We start from the raw sequence: 21,580 nt of genomic DNA, 5'->3' as shown, positions 1-21,580 counted from the left end.
GAACTAATTGAAGATTCACACTCAATTATTGGTGAGCGTTGAGCAGATAAATTTAGATTTTTCACCGCTCCAAGTTTACGTGTTTACCATTATTTTCCTTTTATTTTATTTTATTTCGCCTTCTTTTCATTCCAAAATTCAATACGACTCTTCAACGCTAGGTTAATTAATTTCTCTTGTTAAGACCCGTACAAGTATACATTTCAACTCCTGTAACCCGACATTATTCGAAATTCATCGTGATCACTATTTTTTCTTTTTTTAACTCCGGCAGAAGATGAGTGAGACTTAAGAAATAGAGAGCACGAGAAGAGGAATTTATTTATTCTAGTAGGCCCATTAATATTTAATAATAGTACCATATTTGTCACTGGAAAACAATTTTAAAAAAAAAATGGTGTGAAGCCAATGCAAATGGCTGCAAATAGATCGTGTTTTCAATTTATCTGGCGACACATTGACTAGTACTCCTTCTGTATGAACGACACGTTGCTGCAAAAACGCAGACACAGAACTCTATAAATAAATGAACGAAGCCCATGGGGACCTTGACTGGTCCAGCTATCTACCAAGTTGCTTGCTGAACATCATAAAAATCCCCAGACGGTTACCTTCTTTATTTAGAAAGTTCCTGGATTAGCAAGAGGTGTTGAGACCAAGATTCAATCTGCTTATTTGACTATTCATGCATGGTGTGCCCAGTCAATTAACAAGCAAAGTATTACTTCCCATGCAAAATATTCTTACGTAATTGATTGCTTGCGTTTAGAAGTTACTTTCGCACCATGCCGAAGGAGAAGAAGATCGGGGTAAAGAAAACCCATAATAACAAAAGATTGTTGTTGGCCTTGATTTTGAAACACAAACGACTAACTCGTTTTCTTCCCTCAATAAATAGTAAGTTGCAGCAACTTCATCCATGGATGAAATGAATCATTTTAGATTATTAAATTGATTTTATTTCTTTTCCTTTTTAGGACTAGAAAACATAATACTATGCGGTTGGATGGTTAAAGTTGATTTACAGTAACAAAAATGGTTGCCGTGGCGGTGGCGGCAGAGCCGCAGCCAAGATTGGAGATTTCCATCACGTTCGTAAGGTAAATTAAACCATCCCAACTTAAGTGCCTCATAATTTGTCACTAGCATTAGCATCACATAATTTACCTCAATTACTCTTCCCAGTCTTCTCTAGTTACCGTTTGGATTGACCATTTCTTCAAAAATAAAATTTTCAAATACAATACTACAGTAATACACAAATAAAAATAACTCATAAAACATCTCATTTATATAATATATTAAACATTTTTAAAAATATTTATAGAAAAAAAATTTTATATACACTGTTACAGTAAAATTTTTCAAAAACAACTAATCATAGGTAGAAGGACGAACTCCTTCCAAAAGGCTCGGCTACAAAAGTTTAAGGTAAAATTTACCAATTCAATGAGTATTTAAGTCGCGAAAACAGTAGAAATCTGTTTGGGTTGCTGAGTTTTTCAAATACTATTTTTCAAATTTTTAAAAAGTACTCTAAAAAGTAGTTTAAATTTTTTTTTAATGTTTAAAAAATATCTCAAAATATATTCTAAAAGCTCTTCTACTCTTAAATATTCCAAAATATACTATAAAAACTCTGGTACAGTAAAATTTTTCAAAAATACCCAAAAAAATAGCTAATCCAAACACGGTAATGTTAGGGGACAACGGTAAGCGTCCTTTTGGGTCATAAAACTGAAATTGGCACTTTTGAAAATTATTTTTCTTTTATTTTTAAAAAATTTTTGAGTTATCTGAGTAGTAATAACTCTTTCTGGTATACACGCACGCAAAAAGAAAAAGGCATGCTCCAACTCTCACCATCCTTGTGATTCACCTTATGATCCCCTTTCTGGATTAGGTAAAAAAGTTCCTTAAAATCAAGAGAGAACACGAACAAATTCCCCAATCACCGTGCTACAGAGAACAAATTAATTCACCAAAAAACTAATAATAATAAAAAAAAAAAAGAATAGTACTTAAACGCTTCAACTTCATCCAATTTGCAGTTTAATTATTTAGATTCCAGATGCTCAATTATCCCATAATGATGACCAGAAGTTATCTAATCACCGTCCGGCTTCCCTGTACAGAGTTCAGCTGACAGATGTCTATCGTATGGGTTTCCTCGTGAAGAAGACGAAGAAGATGCAGATTTTGAGAGGGTCTAACTGACCGCTGGTGGAAATCAAGGTCGCCGTTCAAACTTTCGCAACTCAAGGAAATTAGAGCTCTGACACGTAGACCGTTGATCCGCGGACGTCAGTTAACCTGCGCCTACAGGTCCTTGTGACGTATTGGGAGCAAATTCCTCAATTTTACAAAATTTTCCTTCGCATAAATGTTTAGTGCATTGAGAGATTAATCAAATTTTTATTTCGCTCGTAACTCGAAAGCAAAACAAAATACACTCAACCTTCCCTCTAAGGGTTCGTTTGGGAGTGGAGGATTTGGATAGAAAAGAAAGGGAAAGAAGAGAAAGTTTACTTTTGCTTCATTTGTTAGTTTTAAGTAGGAAAGAAAAGAAAAAAAATGGAATGATTAATAGTTATCAAAATGCTTCCTCCCAGATTAGAAGGAAAGTTTGATAATTTTTTTAAAATACCTATTTTATCCTTAAAAAGATTTTAAATAAATATTTAATGACTTTTATGTCCAAAATCATTCCATTAATTCTCAAAACTCCAAAATAACATAACAATCTCTTCTATTTTCTCATAACTTAAGCTTTCCCTTCTTTTCCTTTCTATCCTAAACTCCCAAACTAAGCCTAAGTGTTGTGAAAAAATAAAAGAAAAAGAAAAAGCCTCATTAATAGTTTTTGATGCCACTACTTATCTCCCTAATCATCTGATATCCACAATAACCTCCACATGATTAACTTCTACAATTCCTTGGTTCAACATGATTTGCATCAAAGTTTGTCTGCCCCTTTGCTTCTAAAGCTCATTTGACTACTCTCAGTAGAAATAGCTTGAAAGGCCTCTACAATCACATTTTGTAATTTGCTTTGATATTTGTAAATTTAATTAGGCTTTTAATTTCTTATGCACAAGTATGGTTATTATACAATTTTATGGCATGTAAATTTCGATTGTAATCGTGAAAACAAATAAAAGGCCAGTTATACTAACATATGAAATTTTAATCCAAATTAATTAATGTAACTTTCATTGTTCTTTTCTTATACTCCAATCAAAACCAATAAGATTTAATACTTCATCTACAATTTTTTATCTACAATTTATATGAAAATATGTTTAAAAATTTAATCACATGAAAAGAAAAAGAAAAGAAAATCTACTTTGAAAGAGAACATATACATAAAAATAAAAGACAAGAGATAAAATTATTATAAATTGGTGCATTTCATATCAAAACTTATTGCAAAAAAAATCCTGAAAAATATAGGAGTACCATGTACATCTTGGATACGCGCAGATCACAGGGAATGATATACGGATCCGCATATGATCCATCGGATCGAATATCCACCCAAATCTGTTCGGATCACCGAATCATGTTGAACACCCCTAAGATTTGCGAAAAGGAGGTCATGTACGGGCGGGGAGATATATTAAATGCAGAGGCGGGTTAACATTTGCGACGTCATACGCGAATGCGACCAATTGGTCGAACCAATTTGGCTGAGAGGGCAGGTCAAATAAAACCCCATGTGCTTAGGAACTCAGGAACGAACGGTTACTCTAACGCAACCCAACCAACGCCCTCCCTCGCTCTCTCTCTCCTCTCCGCACTTACTCTTTCCACCCTTTAAAAGAGCAGAAAGCGGGAGTCGCAAATAAAAGCAAGCCCTCTCTATACCAGACACCAGAGTCCAGAGAGGGAGAAGAGAGAAACCTTATGGAGTGAAAGAGATGTCAGGGACGGGTGCTATTGGAGCCACCCCAGAGAAATGTTAAAGCGTCTCAAGTCAATTAGTAGCATAGCCGTTAGAGAGTGTACGCTTGGGTGGTTTAGCTGACAGACTTGAGACTTGAGAGGGGATTGTAATCGTTAAAAGGGGAAAGAAAGGACAAAAAATCGAATCCACGATGATGGCGGGGATGGTGCAAGACCAGAATCTGGAGAAGCAGTTTGAGAAACAGATTGGTTGTATGGCTGGTTTTTTCCAACTCTTCGATCGCCATCAGCTAATCACTGGCAAAAAAGCCTATTCCACCAAGCGCCTCCCTCCTTCCAAGGTTCTCCTCTCATCCTCGTTTTTGCTTTTTCCTATGTCTCGCATTCATCGTTTTAGCAGCACTACACAATACAGACTGACTAACTGTATCATTTTTTTTTTCTTGATGCGCCGAATTAATCAGGTTATTGATCAGGGGTCGGAAAATTCCGCCGCATCATCACCGGCTATCTCGAGAGAATTATCAAAACCACAAGCTTTAAAGCATCCGGCCACGCCAAAACCAGAGCAAAGCCACATAGCTTCGGTGCCGGAACTCCGATCACCGGAGCTTCTACCGCCTAAATCACCTCTTCCTCTTCCCATATTTGAATTGAAGGAAGGGACGAGGTCATCCTGGAAGTTCTGCAAAGAGGCTCCCAGGCTCTCGCTCGACAGCAGAGCCACCGTAGACGCCAAGGGAAGCCTTCATCCGAGAGAGATCCGAACCAGCTCTGCCATCTCAAGTGCCAATGCCGCCGGCGATGGCGATGACAAACAACGACGATCCCCCAGCGTCATTGCGAGGCTCATGGGACTGGAACGACTGCCGGATTCCAACCCGGACCCGGAGCCTGCCAAAAAGGTCGAGCTAAGGAGATCGGCATCGGAGTCGAGGGTTTCCCGGGATCTATTTCAGTATCGGTGTATTGATGGTAACAGCAACAACTACTTCTTCCAAGTAAAGCAGCCTAATCAACAGCAGCATTCGGTTTCACAGAATGCGAATGCGGCGGCAATCGGAAATAAATGTCCATATTCTAAGGCTGCAAGGCCAGTGGATCACCACATAAACTGGTATTCAACATTCCCAAGTAATAACGCGAATGCCATGTCCCAACAGCCCAAGGCATTGAACAGAGGAGGGATGGTTCCATCACCGTGGAAAGCACCGCCACACCGTAGAAGCTTTTTCGACACTGCTGATGTGTTTCCCGAGCCAAAGCAGGCGGCCACGGTTTCTGTGTGCGGAGACATTGAAAGGAAGCTGAAAATGAGAGGAATTGATGAGCCTTCCAAGGATCTAGAAACGCTCAAACAAATCCTCGAGGCTCTGCAACTCAAAGGCCTTCTCCATTCCAACAGGCCTTTCGAGCAACGGAACTTGGTGTACGATCGGAGTTTCCCGTCCGAAGGTTCTCCGATAGCGGTAATGAGACCGGCGAGTCCGAGAATGGGGAATGATTCGCCAGCATCAAGGTACGGAGTTCGCCGGAATTCAAACATGACTTCTTCCGGAGAATATTCACCGACGGTGAGTCCACGTCGAGAAGGGTCGAGTGACCGGAATCGGAGCACAAGGAGTCCGACCAGAGTCAGGAGTGAGAGTAATGCGAGGCGGCCGAATAACTCAATGGTGAAACCGAAGCCATTGAACGTCGAAACTCAAAGGCGAGCAGCAGTGGCAAATGAGTCAACGGAGAAGCGGAGAGTCTGCGGAGTGGAGGCACCCAAGGTCAGTTCGAGGAGAAACGGATGCTCGCCGGATCATCAGGCGGTGGTGATGAATCGATTACCAAGAAATAGGAGATCAACGGGTGAGATGTATCATAAGGAGAAGATAACCACGGTGGTTACAGAGGATGAGTCATGTTCCATATCCGAAAGTACATTCAGCACATCCTCTCAAACTGATACGGAGGTACGTGGACGTGACTCCTCTCTTTTTTTTTTTTTTTTTTTGCTAATTAATTTTTTTTTTCAAAAAAAACTGATTAATCAAATTTGTTAGCTCCTAGTTAGTCAGAATTGTATTGTCGGATTATACTTAGGGAGTAGTTTTTAACTTTTTAGGAGTAGTAATAGTAGTGGAATTGGTGGTTTTCCGATTTATTAATGGAAGTGGTGGGATTGCAGCAGAGATGGAAGGTGGAGGAGTACAGAGGAGGGAAGAGTCTGCTGGAGAGGTGTGATAAGCTGCTTCACAGCATAGCGGAGATGAATGCAGGCGACATGCAACCGAGTCCGGTATCGGTTCTGGACTCGTCGTCATTATTATTCTACAAGGACGAGTCGTCGTCGTCATCACCCTCGCCTGTCATGAAGCGGAGCATTGATTTCAAAGAAGGTACGTACGTGAGTCTATCTGTACTGTACACCGCTCGTACACTAGCACTACCATTACCACAGGAGAGAGTAGTCTATTCCTATCTAATGATGAAGATGGTATGGTGGTGGCGATGATATTCCCAAGATTTTCTGTTTTGTTGACTTTACCCCCGCCCCCATTTTGCTTCATGAGATTTTACCCCGGATTGGATTGGACTGGACTGGGGACTACTACAACTACAACTACTACGAGTGGTATGGATAGCATTACTGATTTTTCTCCGTGCTGACAGTCTCGCTGTGTTAAACCCTGCCTTTGACTCTCCGGCCCATTATTTGCCCATACCAATACTTCTTTTCATCTTTATTTCCCCCTCTTTCTACGTTCTCACCTGCTCTCTGCTCCTCCCATCTCCTACTCGAGAAATTCTTTTTTGGCTGGAAATATTAAACTATTATAGAAGAGGTTGAAAAAAAAGAAATTTGTACTCCGTATTTGACCTGGTCCACTTTCCTCTAGAAATGTTCATGGTTTTCTGGAGTCAGTCCGCAGTGTTTGGATGATACAGTCGTATAGTTTGGAAGTGCCGGCCGCTGGACCTGCACCCACTTATTAGTTGGTGACTTGGTGGTATGGTATCAGAGCTGGTACTACCACTTACTGTATTAATTACTCACTAGTAGAGTGTATGGGTGTAGGGGAGTGACGCAGGCATTGAAGGGAGTTAAAAAAAAGTGTCCGTAGTCCCGGGGGGGGGGGGGGGTACTTTAAATTAAATGACTCACTGCCCTTTACTTCCCACAGTCGACTCATTGATTGAGAGCTGTTGCTTAGCAGCGCAGCAGTTTCAATTTAATCTTGAAAGCGACTGATTTCTCCTCTTCCTCTTTCTCTTTCCGGGGAGGCGGAACTCCTCCGCCTCCTCCCTCTAGTACTGACTGACTCTGCTTGTTTCAGACTAGGCAGTGGTGACAGCAGTGCATGACGTAGATACTACAAAAATAAGTCTAGGCATTAAAACAAATAAATGTAGATATTAACACAATAACAACAAATTTAAATTTGTTGTGCCAGTATCTACATTTACCCGCGATTAGTATCTACACTTTATATTCTTATATATATATATAGTAGTGTTGTCTAGTCTCTAGTACTTGCCTGCTACTGACTCCTTTCTTGCTTCAAACTAGCGCCAATCAATCTAACCATTGTAAAACTGGGGTAGTTGCGTTGCATCAAACAGGTAGCTTTTCAAGATCTTTGACGTGAAATTAAATCATAAATGCATTTCCCTGAATGAAACAAGCTGGAAGCTGCTAGGACGCAGCCTTTTCATAAAACGGACACACATCTGAACTAAAGTAGTAGAAAATGGTACTGACATCATAGTCATTCCAAGTAAATTTTCGAGTGTTCACTTTGGAAAGCTGATTCTTTTAGGTGGTCCTTTGCAACTCCGCTGTCCGTTACTTGCTAATAATAATAATATAACATCTTACAGTTGTAAATGCATCGGGGCACTGCTACTTTGGTTTCAATTTTTTGTCTAGAAATTCGATCACTTTTTATATGAAAAAAAAAAAAAGAAAGAAAGACTTACCGTCTTTCTTGTTTATTCGTAATTTGGCACTCAACTTACCGTCTTAACCACATGGCCCAGATCAATCAAGTGAAGTGGACGAAGAGACGTGGGGTTCCGTATTATTTCCTGTTGAATCAAAACTGGAAGCTGCCCCTGAAGACTATGATTTTGTTTACATCTCTCAAGTTCTCGTGGCCTCTCATTGCCTCCCCGAGGATTCTGATATCTTTCTACTTCTGGAGGAGCAGCAGTATCTCGAGGGAAAGGACATCTCTAAGGTTTCCAGGCTGCGGAGGAGACTGATATTTGACGTCATTGCAGAAATTCTGGAACGAAACGGGCACTTACCCCCCTGGAAGGCCTTTTCCTGGTCAGATTCTCAAACGGTAAAATCATCGGTGAGAAAGATTTGGTCCGAGTTTCGGAGAATTCGGGAGCGTGACACTGCAGAGGACTTGTTTGACATCATTCGGGGAGCTCTTAAAAAGGATTTGGCCGGAGACGCAATCAATGGCTGGGGAGAATGTCCCGTGGAGTTGTCGGAGGCAGTGTTGGACATCGAACGACTCATATTTAAGGATTTAATAGGCGAAACAATCCGAGATCTCGCAGCATTTGGCTGTAAAACCACGGGCTCAGTTACGCCTCGTAGGAAGTTAGTTTTCTGATAAGGTGGCTGAACCACAACCCCCCCCCCCCCGCCTTTTTTCTCTTTCCTGTTTTCGCTCGGTTTCTTTTATCTTTGCTTTAAAAAAAAAAAAAAAAAAAATGGTTTGGCCACGATCTGTATCGGTGTTGTCTCTTCTGTCTTCGGTTTCCAGGAGTCTTGGAGTGTTAAAAAGAAAGAAAGGAAAAGAAAACGAGGGAGCTAATTTTTAACGGTTACTTTTGCTAGCCCCCCTAAAGTAAAGGGACTAAAGAAAAAGAATAATAAAAAAAAAAGTGTGAAAGGAGAAGCGTGTTTGCGCCTTTTCACTTGGCTTTCCCTGCAGATGCGCATGTGCTAGGTGACAGGCAAGAATAATGAAGGGCTGCACGTGATTAGACTAGTACCATAATACAATTCCATCCACTACCGGTCGAGTCGTGTTTGGAAAATGCAAAAAGGGGTGGAAACTGGAAAGTGGAGAGGATTGTTTCTAGTAGTGGGTGTGTCTGTCTATCTAGCCAGCTTTTATATATGTATATATTCATTCCCGCCTTTTCCTTTTGTCCCCAAGGGTGTCGATGGTTCAGTAGTTTGGTGATTTACTTGGCAAATCTAATCTAAGCACTGAAAAAGATGGTTTCATTAAGCTCTTTATAAAAGAGAAGAAAAGCGGGTTTACGCCGAGAGGGATTTTTTTTTTTTTGACCTTTCCCGAGGTACTGTCCCGCCTATGATGTGAGGAATAGGGATGATAAGGGTAGTATCCTAGGCCAGGAGTAGGAGGCCTGCTTCTTTCATTCCACACAACGCAATCCATTGGTTGAGGCTTGAGAGGACGCTTGTGCTTGTAATTATGTGGGATGAGTGTTGTTCACCTTGATTACTCTCTCTATCTATAGCTCGTGATGATTGATTGTTAGAAAAAGAACCAATTGATACCATTACAATTCCCTGACGACTTCAAAAGTTGCCGGCTTTTGAAGGTTGTTTGGGGATTTAGGTTTATTAATTCAAAAGTATGAGTTTCTCAGCTTTAGATAAAAAAGACAGGAAACTCTTTCTCGGGGAGTCTGGTTGGTCTTTACTTCTTAGCAGCGGGGCACCCTGTGGGGTTTCCTATCCCACATCGTCATGGGGGGGTTGGGTTTCTGGGTTAATAAATCCCCTGGACGCCTTCAAAAATTGCCGGCTTTTGAAGGTTGTTTGGGGATTTAGGTTTATTAATTCAAAAGTCTGAGTTTCTCAGCTTTAGATAAAAAAGATACCATTACAATTGCTGGCTCCTCCATTTCCCTCCACTCTCTCTTTCTGAGTCTCAAATTTCCTCAGCACATCCTGAGTAATTTAACTAACTAATCAGCACATTCTTGTACCATGTGGTTTTCCTGCATTTAGGGACCGACCGACCGACTTGCGATTTTGTGACTTAAAGAAAAGAAAAAGGTGGTAGGGGCTTTAAGAGGGGAAAGCAATCAGCAGCGGCTCCTACTTGCACTCACCCCTCTGCTCGCGGGCTCCAATTTTGCTTTTGGCCTTTACGGCAATGGGGCGCTCCCTGGCCCCATCCTCCTCAGCTCTCACTCCCTTCAGTTACATAAAAGCTCATCCTGAGGATTCAGAAATGAAGCCCCTGCGAAATCATCTGTCGTCCCATTACAAATCGTTAACCATATGCAGGAGGAAAATAATTACTCAGATCTCCAGCCAGGAGCTGCAGTAGCAATGGATGGGAAATTAATTATCAGGGCTTCTTGCTTGCTATCTTAGTACATTTTTATATCTCGGCAGGTCTCTTGATAAAAGTAGAATTTCGTCATGGAAAAGACAAGCTCAAAACCTGGAGTGGAGTCTCCAAGAAGCCAATTATTATCGCTGGGGGCCGGGGGGCACTTCGTCATCCCAGAAGGGTACAAAGTTTATCGACCCATGTAGATACTATAGATTAGGATGATGGCCTGGCAAAGGGCACATGCCATTGCCCCATCTACTAGAGCATCATGATCTGAACGTTAATTAAAGAGGTACACATATTCTTAATTTCGTCCAGGAAGTGTTATAATTTTGAGTGAACTTTTTTTCTTTTGTGCAGAAAATGCATTGAAGTTGTCCAATCCATGCCGTGGCCTAATGTCGTCGTCGTCGTCGTCGTCCTAATTGTTGTCCCCTAATTGGGACCTTTCGCCAGACGGTAATTTTGACTAGGCTGGTGGAGTTCCATTATTAGCCATATATGCGACCCACCAAAAAAAGAGCAACCAGAGGGAAATGGTCCTCGATGCTATCACAAACGAGTAATCAGCAATGCTGGATGAATAGAGACTTCGTATGTTGATCTTAGCCCAGTCCTCAAGTTCTAGTGGCTTTTTTAGTTCATTCGATGCCTACTTGAGAGAAGAGTCTCGTTTCTGGACAATTCACTAACACGTGATCAATGATTTTCCCCACCATGTTGTCAATTTCTTTGATTCCACGAAACTTTCGACTGTCTCTAGGGGTTTTTTTTTTAAAATCATTCGTCATTTATCTATTCTACTCCAACTTTAACCTAATCTATAAAGAGAGGCCCAACTGGACTTATAGGGGAGCCGATAGGGACTACACCACCATCGAATCAAACGGTGCATTTTGCACCCATATGAATTTGAGAAAATCACATATAATGACAAATGATGGGAGGCAATGTTTGAACCCTTAACTTCCCACCCACCAAAACTTAAAATCTATAGTGATTATCTCCTATTACAAGCTCTCGTGTTTGGATAGAGTATTATTTGAAATAATTACTGTAACACTTTTTATGATGTGATGTATGTGAGATAAAAAAATAGTTCAAATATAAAAAGGGCGGATTGAAAATTGTATTTATGATGCAAGCAAAAAATTATGTGCAATAATTCACCTATCCAAATAATTATGTGAAATTATTATGTTTATTACTAAGATTTTACCTTGAGACTTTTTACTTAGCAATAAACATTATTTTGAAATAATTACTATAACACTTTTTACGATGTAATGCATGTGAGATTAAAAAAATGATTAAAAAGATAAAACGACGTATTGGAATATGTGTTTGTAATGCAAGTAAATAATTTTTGGGCAAATAGTTGCCATCCAAACACATCAAATTAATTAATTTTAGAACTTGAAATGTTTATAATACTTCGTATGTTTATAACACATCAAATTATAATACTTAGGTAACCCTAAGATTTTAGAACTGTATCAATTTAAGTCAGAAGAGTCATTGTGGTCTTAAAGAAGGAAGATGGGGTTAGTTGAAAAAGATTATCTGAGTAACACAAGCAAGAAATAGCGGTTGTTATAATGGTAAAAAGATTATTCAAAATGCCAAAAAAAAAAAAAAAACAAAGTTAGGTGTAAAATTATGGTGTTAATTACATTTGTTCTTGACAGATTCACCGCTGTAATTAGTCAACAACAAACATTTGACTGGTTATTCGTTAATGAGGTCAACAAAGTAACACCAAATGTCCGAAAATGCTCGTTAATCCTATCCTAACACACCCTTTTGTTCCCCACCTCTTTATTCGTTCTCATTTCCCATCCTACGTTGACTTGGAGCCCTGCAATGATTGTGCTTAGCCACAATTAGATCAATTTGAGACATTCAATTCGATATTCTTTGTAGGAAATTTTAATTTCAAATCTTACCAAAAATGAACAAAAAAGTTCTTACATCCGCTATTTCTGCATTACCAATTCAATTATTAACCCATTTCCAATTTCTATTAGATCTATTAGAACTCCTTCGACAATATCAAGAACAACTCTCCAAGTTCATCTTCAACTAAACCACAAAAATTCATGCACAAAAACAGACCTTCTCACCTATCGAGCCTAAACCCAATCTGGTACTCAAAATCTCTTGCAAACCCAATGTTATGTCTCTGTTATGCACCTCTGCAATAGTTTGGGAAGAGAAGATAAACAGAGGAGAAATGAACGAGGAGAATTTTGGATTAAGATAGGGAAGGCAAGAGAAAAGAAACAAAGGAGTGTTGATGGCTGTGAAAGTGGTAGGGATACAGAGGGGTGGATGGAGTAGAACATTGAACTTTCATCAATGTTCTTTTGTTCTTTGTTTCTTTTTTTTTTTTTTTTTTGTCTTAGTATTTTTCTTCTTTTATTTTTTTTTTGTATCTTTTTTCTGTTACCAGTTACCAACAAAGATATAATTTTGATAGGTATGTTATTTTGATTAAAAAAATATATATTCATGGTTTTTTTCTGTATCAATATTCTTTGCTTTTTGGGTACTACATTTTGTCTTTCATTTTCCTTCCTTTTTACTTCCAGCTTTCTTTTCGGTTTTTCCAAATCAAACTTGGCTCGTAATCAAGCATTTGGATGAAGGGTAATTTTGTCGTTCTGCGGACTCTAACTGCAAAATGTAAATGACATTAACGGCAAGGGGGTGAATATAATTTTGCCCAACCTCAAGAGCTGATTGGTAATTTGATTAAACATCAAGGAAGGTAGATGTAATTAAACCAAAAGTATAAGAAGAAATGATAATGCGAACACTTAGAGCCCATATTCAACCTAATAGCCCAATCATAAACCCCTCCTCAAATAGGGTTGTGAGCTTGTGGCTCAACAAAAGTGCAAATATTTGTCGTGCTCATATAAGTGATAATATGCATTTCCAAGTCCCTCCCCGGCCTGCATCGAGACAGTTGGGCCCCTCCTATTTCGTCCAAGCTATAATGGACTTCTTTTTTTTTTTTTTTTTTCAGTACTCGTTATGTTGCAGGGAAAAGGCAAGGTGATTATAATTGAGTTATCCCAAAGCAGAAGATGATACAGCAAAAACGTGCAGAGCAGATGTTCATTTCCGAGAAGCAGAGTTGGATTATCATTATGGGTAAAGCAATAAGTATTATCATGCTTGCTTAAAATCCCTTTTTGTTCTTCCCAAGTATGTACCAGCTTCTACCTTTTTATGTTTAACATATTATTGTTATGCGGAGGAGGAGAGATTAGGGAAATGGGGATATGGTGCGAGTGGGAACTGTCCTTCAATGGGATGAAAGACTCCATCATCATCATCATACCCTAGGTTTATAGGGTACATGCAATTCATGGTTTAGATTGAGTGTTTCACTTTTTGTTTTTTTGGGGACCAAATTTTGTTATCCACAAACACTGAAAAAGTTGATTGACATGCATATTTAAGGAGGATAGTTAATTTTGACATTAATAAATGGCTTTGTTTTTTTAAAAAAAAAAAAAATGCCATTTGAAAGACCTCAGGATTTCCTCGGAATTCATCATATGCATGAAAATGGCCAAGGAATGATGATCGGGAAATCACACCATAATAAGATGGGACGGAAAAGACAGCACAAGGCCTCTGCTGAATTAGCGTAATGGGGACGTCCACTTCTTCTTGTCCAAGATCCCTTCAACAAGTCCCTAGTCAACGCACTTTTCCAATGAGATGCAGCTTATTGGCTTATTAGTCATACAGGTAAATGCTGCTACGTCGAGCTTTTGTCAATCGAAGTTTAAGCCATGATCAAAAGTCGGCTTATCTTGATGTTGCCCTAACTTATAAAAGAATTTTATTTTATGGACCATTTTGTCACACAGGATGATGTTGATGTTGATGTTGATGTTGATGCTGATCAGCTGATGTTGATGTTGATGTTATTCCACTTTGATGTCTCACGACGTGGACGGAACTGCTTCTGCTCCAGAAGTTTCTCATTTTGATGCTGAAAATTTCGGATGGAGGCAGTCTATGGAAACTTGATTCGTTCTTTGCCACCTACACAACTTTCAGTAAAAACACACTACTGCCTCGTAATATCACCCTCTGAGGTGATGCAGTCGAAATTACTTGAAAACTCGAAATATGATCGTGGTTTTTGCGTTAGTTGTTGGATCCAGTCTTGGCCGAACTTCTTCGCTAATTTTCTCCAGATTTGAGAATTTTTCAGCAAGAGGTCTTAGCATCGATTATAGAACAGAAGTGGGGAAATAAATTCAACCACACTCAGATACATAAGAAGAGGCTAATTTATACAAATAGAAAAAGTTCCACTCTTAAAAATAACATTCTCAGTCCTCCACTCTTCTTTAGCTTTACTCTCCTTGATAGTTCGAATTCGTGGCCCGTCGATTCAGCTTCTTCACCTACCTTTAAATATGAAGCGTTTTACCATTTAAGTTGCGATTCATTATCATAGTTGACATAACTTGATAAACAAGAAACAAACAGTATCAGATATTGCCTAATATAATATTCAAACTGTTAAATAAGAAAACTACCTAAAAATGCTAAATAATAATATAAATTTTTTTTTTAGAATTATTAGGCCTTAGTTTAATATGCCAACATCAATTAGTTTCATTTTAGTCTTCAAATATCAAGACTGCTCAAACCTCAAAGTTTTCATTGCGTTTTGCCCGCCAAGAGTGCTAACTTTAATACAACACTTGATTGCCTGAATTACCCCTGATTTCGATTTCTGATGACAACAAAACCATCTCCGAACAAATTATGCAAGAAATAAAGCTGCAGAGACTGCTATGGCAGTTCATCCACGAAAACACATGAGAATTTCGGTGACTGGAGCTAATGGACGAAGGATGGATCCGCTACTTGAAACCCAAAGCGTTGCGTTCCGATTCCTTTTTCTTCTTTATTGGCTCGTGCAATTTTTATGGTTCTTTTTGTTCTCTTTGCCTGCACATATCACAATCAGAAACGCTAGGGGTTACTACCCTGCCCTTCGTGATAAATTATTTTAAATGAATGATAAACCAATAGACTTTAGTATGGCATTTTGTTGTATTAAAATTGCACGAACTATATAAGAATCTAAAGTCTTTACATATTTTGTAGCATGGCTGCACAAATGCTGGATCATTGATTACCAATGGAGGCTCCTGGCCGAATGTCATGTCACAGCTCATATCATCAAAGTCTGCAAATTCAAAAAGCTGTATCAATCAACTGAGGAAAAGCCATATATAACCAAGAAATTCCCGTGTCTATCCATCCGATTGTTCTCTGACATCTGGATGCTAATGGATTACCAAATGGAAGCTCTTTTTTGTGCTCTCCAATAGGAGTTCTACTATAATGATAGATTATGCCATCATTTGTCATGACTACATGCATGGTAGAGGTAATAGAATGATTATAGGATTTTGACGGAGGAGTGAATTGGCTTTAATGTTAACTCAGAAGACCAGAGACGGGATGTTTTATACCCGGCCAGTAGAAAGAGCATCAGGTAACAGCATCTGGTCTCTTTTTCCTTCCTCAATTCCTTCCTCCCTGGCCAGGTGTACTTACATTGCAATTTACTATTTTCAACTGCTCTATGATGGAAATATTTCCTGTACTGCACCTTAAGTGGCTGATAGATGGGGCCCTCCATGGTTGCTTTGCAAGGGCTTCATGAGCTAGTGCAAGTACTGTTGCTCCGTCAACATGATCTTACTTTCTTTTTGCGTCCTTCACTCAACTACTGATGTATATTGATAGTAGGGATAATAGCAGAAACCTCCCCTGAAGTTTCTAATAGTTGCACTCACCTCTCCTTATGTTTGGAAAATACAATTAATCTCCTCTAGCATGAATTTGGAGTCTATAGTTGACATAAGATAGGATGAATTTACTTCTATACCCTAAGAGTTTAAGGTTGTTAGTAAACAAATTTGGAGCAAAAAAAAAATTAGAACAATAAACAAGTCTAAAATAATTAATTAAATAACATTAATGGTTATTTTTTGCTTTATTAGACACTGTAAGTTCACTTGCAAAATGGCGCCATTTTGATACTCTAGCATGGTGTTATTTTGTGATTAACAACACTTAAGAGGACAATACAAATTATATATTTTCTACATAAAAGAGAAGCAGAAGCAAGAAAAATGTAAGAGAAAGAAACCTCTAAACAAAGCTTCATAAAAAGAATAAGTTTTGGTGGTTTTGATTGAGATTATTTCATGAAAATCATAAACAAAAGGAGGAATTAAGACAAAATCTAAGGATTTTTCTATTAAAAATCTGCAACAATCAAAAAATGATAGATAAGCAATCCTTTATCATCTCAACTTAATACACAAAGTTGTGGTGGTAGTTATAGTATAATGAAATTGTTGCGTCAATCATGAGAGAACATAACTATCTATGAAATATGGTAAATAGTGTGAGATAAGTATGACAATAAAAATCTCTCTTGTACTAATCAAAGGTGAATTTTCATGCTTAATCAACAGACTCTTTATATGCTTTAGAACCTCAGATTTCTGAACATATGTTTGTTGTTTCTTCCAGATTTTACTACTGTCTTTGTTCTCTTTGCACTAATTGTTTCCATCTCTTAATGTTTTTCATTCTTTTACTAATACAACCTCACAAGAGGCAAAAAAGATACAAATGAAGCAAAATTATTATTTCACTTCTCAAAAGACTTTTTTAATGGCACTTTCTCTAACATGGGTTGAAGTTGCTATCAAAATCTTAAGTTCAGTGGAGGTTAGTGCTATTTTTCAAATCTCAAGAGAGATGAGTGCAACTGTTGGAAACCTCAAGGGAGATTTCTGCAATTATCCCTTGATAGTATAATTGTCTGGAAACTAGTGCTTGTACCATTGTTTGTGTTATAGGGAGTTAATAGGTGTGATTCAACACTTCTGTTTAGTAGCCTAGGGGCATGAGAAAACTCTATGTTTTTTCCTTGCACTATTAACTCTTTAGGCCACGTAATGATCAGGTGTATGAGAATACGGACCAGTAGATTAAGTTCTGAATTATTGAAGCATTTGGAGTTACGGTCCAGCTGAATACTTACTGGGAACCATGTTGAGTGGCATGCCAAGTGAGTCTTTAATGAACTCTTGCGATGACATTTTGCAAAGATTGGTGCACATTCCTACACAGTTAGTCCCCTCTAAGAACCTGAAAGGTATTGAGGAGAATATCAGAGGTTGAAGCTTGTAGCTATAGCTAGAACGACGCATAATTGGTAAACAAGGACATGAGACATTACCATGATTTAGATAAACATCATTAAAATTGAGGGCACTGAGTTAAGTGGGGGAACAAACAAACAAACTTGGAGCACAATGACTGGAGTAGATTGTCTTAGTTTTTATGAGGAACTCATTTCATGTTTGGTCACTTAGGTTGTAATGACTGGATATTTTATTCAAAGGAGAAGAACGAAAAGATACCTGCATTTCTTTATGTGGACGACATTCTTCTCTTTTGTGCCGTCAAATTCTGACTCCCTCACCTTGTTTGCCAAAAGAAATCATATATTATTTTGCTTGCCAATAATTGTACATGCAAATTCTGATTTTGTGGCCGTATTTGTTGCTCCAGTTTTGATGTTCAAATTCCCAAGGGGTTGTCCTCTATTCTTTTGCCAGAAAGATGTATCTTATTATATGTGTGGCTTTGGTTCATGCATAGTTTTTATTCCAAAATGCAATGAATATTGCAATAAGAGTAACTTACCTCGCAGGGTCCAACTAACCAAGCAAAGAAAATAGTTGTGAAGACTGCAAAAAATTCTCTTGCAAATTTGGATTGTGGCAGAAGGGCCCTTATCTGCACTGTGTAACATCATTCATCTACCACTTCACAACCCTTGTGTAGTGAACCATAAGCGCAATTTGTAAGGCAAAAACAAACAATTAATTTGTCAATGATGTTCTGCTTTTATATTGTTGAGCATTTTACTTTTCAGCCCGTGGCCTAATCTTTACCATTGCATCAGATTTCTGGCCAGCTTGCTAACTTTTCTTTTCTTTCTTTCTTTCTTTATGATTTTAGTATATATTGTAAAATTCTTCAAACTCAATTTACAGGCCCAAGCAACAGGAGAAAAGTGGGGAGCACAAAATAATGGATAGGCATTTTTCCTCAACCCCCCAAAAAAAAAAAAACCATTGCCAACATGCCATCAACCGACATCATCACACACATTGCCAGAGACAGGCGTTTTAATTTCAATCAACATGATTCCCCAAACGAGGAACCCTAATTGGTATTAGAATTTAAAGCTTTTACTTTGCATGATGCGCCCGCTTATTCATCTACTCCATGTTGTATTGCAAATCAATTCTCATAGTTTAGCACGACTCTCTTGAGTTATGAGCCAAACAGTTTGATTGGTTTTTGTTACTAATTATGTATTTTTCATTCTTGAGATGAATTTTTTTTTTCTGCCTTGACTAGTTATGGAGTGAAAACCTTTTGAAAACTTGCATACCATGATAAAGTCGGGAAACTTCAATATCTTAACGAGGCTTTTGACAAACAAAGTTCAGTAAGGTAATTCTTATCTGGTGTTTCGTCCAAGTTGACGAGTACTGGTGCTAGTTTTTCGGAGACAAAAACCAAAGAACACAGATCATCACATCTAAACAACAATGCCAAATTTGGCTGATCCCTGTGGGAGCTTCGCCGTCATGCATCAGCCCGAGTAATTAGTTGGGCTGGAGAAGTTGTAAAGACAAATACTAAGAAAGAATAACTAGAGGATTTAATGGGGAATAAATGAACTTGCCGCAGAGAGAATAGGGCGGGGGAAGGCCTTTTCAAGAGTTTGAATAATAAGATCTTGTTGTTGGCTTGAATTAAACTTCCGATAAGCCACTCCTGCTGCCTCCACCAGCCCATCATATCCACTCTTGCGACTTCGCAATCCTGAAGATCATCAGTGCATATTGGTGAGAAAATTTTGATCCAACCTTTGAAGTCGTCAGCACTTATAATATGTAGTTAATTAAACAGCAGGAACAATCCGCAACAGTTTTTTGTTTTGAACCTGTTGTTTCTTGCAACCTCTGGGAGAGGTGATTAATGGCAGCACGGTCGAACCAGTTATCCTTGTAGACGGTCCTGGAAGCCATCGTGCCCGACAGTTCCACGGACTTGTCCGGTGACCTGCTCAGCACAGCAACAACGCAGGGAGAGGGAGAATGATCAGACCTGTGCTTGTGCCGCGGGTGGCATAGAGGCGACAAGTGGCAATGGTGCTGTACAACAACTGACAACTTTGCGTCCATATTCGAGAGGAGATAGATAGTGGAAGGGATGAAGGAAAAATAATGGAGCTTTTGATTATGAAGGAAAGTTCGATGGTAATCACTGGATTATTTATTATTGATAACATAAGAGGTGACAATAGAACAACAAAGAGCATATAACCAAGTCTCTGTCTTTTGATACCCCAAAACTTTCTGGAATCTGTCGCTTAGTTTGCTTGCATCATGATCATGCATGTTTAGTCCCCGACCAAAAAATATTTAGGATGCCCCAAACGAAGCTTTTCTTAGAGTTAGTTGCAGCTAAATAATTAATAACGTCGTCTACCAATAAGAAACGCATATTTACTCGAGGTAAAATATATATATATATATATTATATTAATAAGGGGTAAATGGATAGGATTTAGACACTAATTCACTAACTAGGGTTAGCTTTGATGTTAACTGCACCATGCAATCTACCTTCTGCTCTTAAACACTCCAATCTTTCCGGATTTGGGTGAACTTTAGTGAACAAGTCTCACCAGGGTGACCCAGACCCAAATCATGAATCGGCAGAATCTAGAACTACAACTGTTGGATTTGGCAGCGGCTGGCTGGGAACGAGTTTCTATTAGGCCCGCCCAAGTACTCCCTCGGTATTTTATTTTGGTATAGATGCTGACAAATGGACATCGTATCCGTTTCTTCGCATGCTTTACTCTTTTGTTATTGTTATAGATTACTGTTCCTTGAAGCATAGCCATTGGTGACTTGATTGTGATGGAGACACGTTAGCTTATACTAAAACAACTGGTGGGCTGCCTTCATTTGAACGCGTTATCCTTCGATAGCTGGATTATTAGTAGTTCCTAATTCGGCGTCCTAACCTGCCGTCCTGTCACACCACTTGCCGGCTTTGGATTTTAAGTTTGTCGTCGACACCGCCGGGCGTGCTACCTCTCATAGACAAATAATCACCTACCTATAGCCCCTTGTATTTGCCGGACTGCAGGCTCTACAGCCACCCGCCCCCACGGTGGTAAATGTTGGACCAGGCACTACTGTAGTAATAGTAGTGATTAGGGTGCGTTTGATAAAATTGAAATTTAAAATCTGAAATTTATTAAATTATTGAAATGTTAAGTATTAAATTTAATACATTTGAATGCATATCACAGATAAGTGAATAGTTTATCACTTAATTTTGAGAGCAAATTTTGTATAAAAATTCAATGATATTGAATCATCTAAGATTATTAAACAGAGACTTACTCCTACTCATACGCTAATCTACTTTAGGGGAGAAGTAACCAATTGAGCTGGATTATTAAACAGAGATTTACTCCTATTCCTATTCTAGCTTACTCTAAGGAGGAAATGGCTCAACTAAACTGGATTATTAAACCGAGATTTACTCCCACTCTTACTCTAGCCTACTCAAGGGAGGAAAGTGGTCCAACTAAACCGAGAGATCCGACAAAAACTGAATCACCATTGAATCAAACGGATACAACACGCACCCGTCTGAATTTTTAAAAAGCCACATATATAGTAACACATTGACGAAAAATAATGTTTGAACCTTGATCTCCCACCCCACAATTCATGTGATGACCAATTCCTCTAAAGAAAATTGATTGAATCGTGTAATTTTTATTCAAATGTACAATTCTATTCTCTCAAATCTCTCTTCCAAATCCATTTATAATAGTATAAATGATAAGAAGAGGATAGATCTATATGAAATATTTATTATTACTTTCTACATTTAGCAATTCGTTTTCAAATTTTACTTTCCTATCTTAATCCCACTCTTCAACACAATTAGCTTGTGAGCGGAGGCAAAGTAAATTCGAACCGTGGTTGGTCCAGTAAACTCAAACGAACAACGCCCGAGTTCACTGCATGCTCAAGCAGGATAATACACGCCCTTCTGGAAGGGGGCGAAGCCATCAAAACCCACGCCACCCTAGAAAAGGAAAAAAAAAAACAAAAAAAGAAACCCTTCAACCGGCCAGCCCAGTGAAAACTGAAAAGGATTCGAAGAGAGGG

The 21,580-nt window shown here is 38.7% G+C and overlaps 2 protein-coding genes across 6 annotated transcripts; one reads left to right on the top strand and one right to left on the bottom strand.

Annotated features, from left to right (window-relative positions):
• Positions 1-3,676: 3,676 nt before the first annotated feature.
• LOC113715866 (uncharacterized) lies at positions 3,677-8,642 on the top strand. Of its 2 annotated transcripts, none has more exons than XM_027240176.2 (4): positions 3,677-4,247; positions 4,371-5,867; positions 6,083-6,293; positions 7,936-8,642. In XM_027240176.2, exons 1-4 carry the CDS (start codon positions 4,098-4,100, stop codon positions 8,523-8,525), a joined length of 2,448 nt encoding a protein of 815 aa, XP_027095977.2. In that variant the 5' UTR covers positions 3,677-4,097; the 3' UTR covers positions 8,526-8,642. The 2 variants fall into 2 exon arrangements, with proteins under 2 accessions (XP_027095977.2, XP_027095970.2); XM_027240169.2 differs by having other exon boundaries at positions 3,679-4,247; positions 6,086-6,293.
• A 6,266-nt stretch (positions 8,643-14,908) lies between these two features.
• LOC140013880 (beta-carotene isomerase D27, chloroplastic-like) lies at positions 14,909-19,671 on the bottom strand. Of its 4 annotated transcripts, XR_011820727.1 has the most exons (9): positions 19,324-19,671; positions 19,063-19,202; positions 18,009-18,101; positions 17,723-17,784; positions 17,341-17,447; positions 15,892-16,171; positions 15,752-15,818; positions 15,370-15,462; positions 15,168-15,221 (listed from the first exon to the last, which is right to left on the bottom strand). XR_011820727.1 is itself a non-coding variant. In XM_072064103.1 (7 exons), exons 1-7 carry the CDS (start codon positions 19,562-19,564, stop codon positions 15,178-15,180), a joined length of 780 nt encoding a protein of 259 aa, XP_071920204.1. In that variant the 5' UTR covers positions 19,565-19,648; the 3' UTR covers positions 14,909-15,177. The 4 variants fall into 4 exon arrangements, 2 of the variants coding, with proteins under 2 accessions (XP_071920204.1, XP_071920208.1); XR_011820725.1 differs by having other exon boundaries at positions 15,752-16,171; XM_072064103.1 differs by lacking the exons at positions 15,752-15,818; positions 15,892-16,171 and having other exon boundaries at positions 14,909-15,221; positions 19,324-19,648.
• Between the last annotated feature and the right edge of the window lie 1,909 nt (positions 19,672-21,580).

The sequence above is a fragment of the Coffea arabica genome, chromosome 1e (genome assembly GCF_036785885.1).
Source record: "Coffea arabica cultivar ET-39 chromosome 1e, Coffea Arabica ET-39 HiFi, whole genome shotgun sequence".
Lineage (NCBI taxonomy): Eukaryota > Viridiplantae > Streptophyta > Magnoliopsida > Gentianales > Rubiaceae > Coffea > Coffea arabica.
Note: the sequence above shows the minus strand (reverse complement) of the source record. Positions and strands in the feature narration are given on the sequence as shown.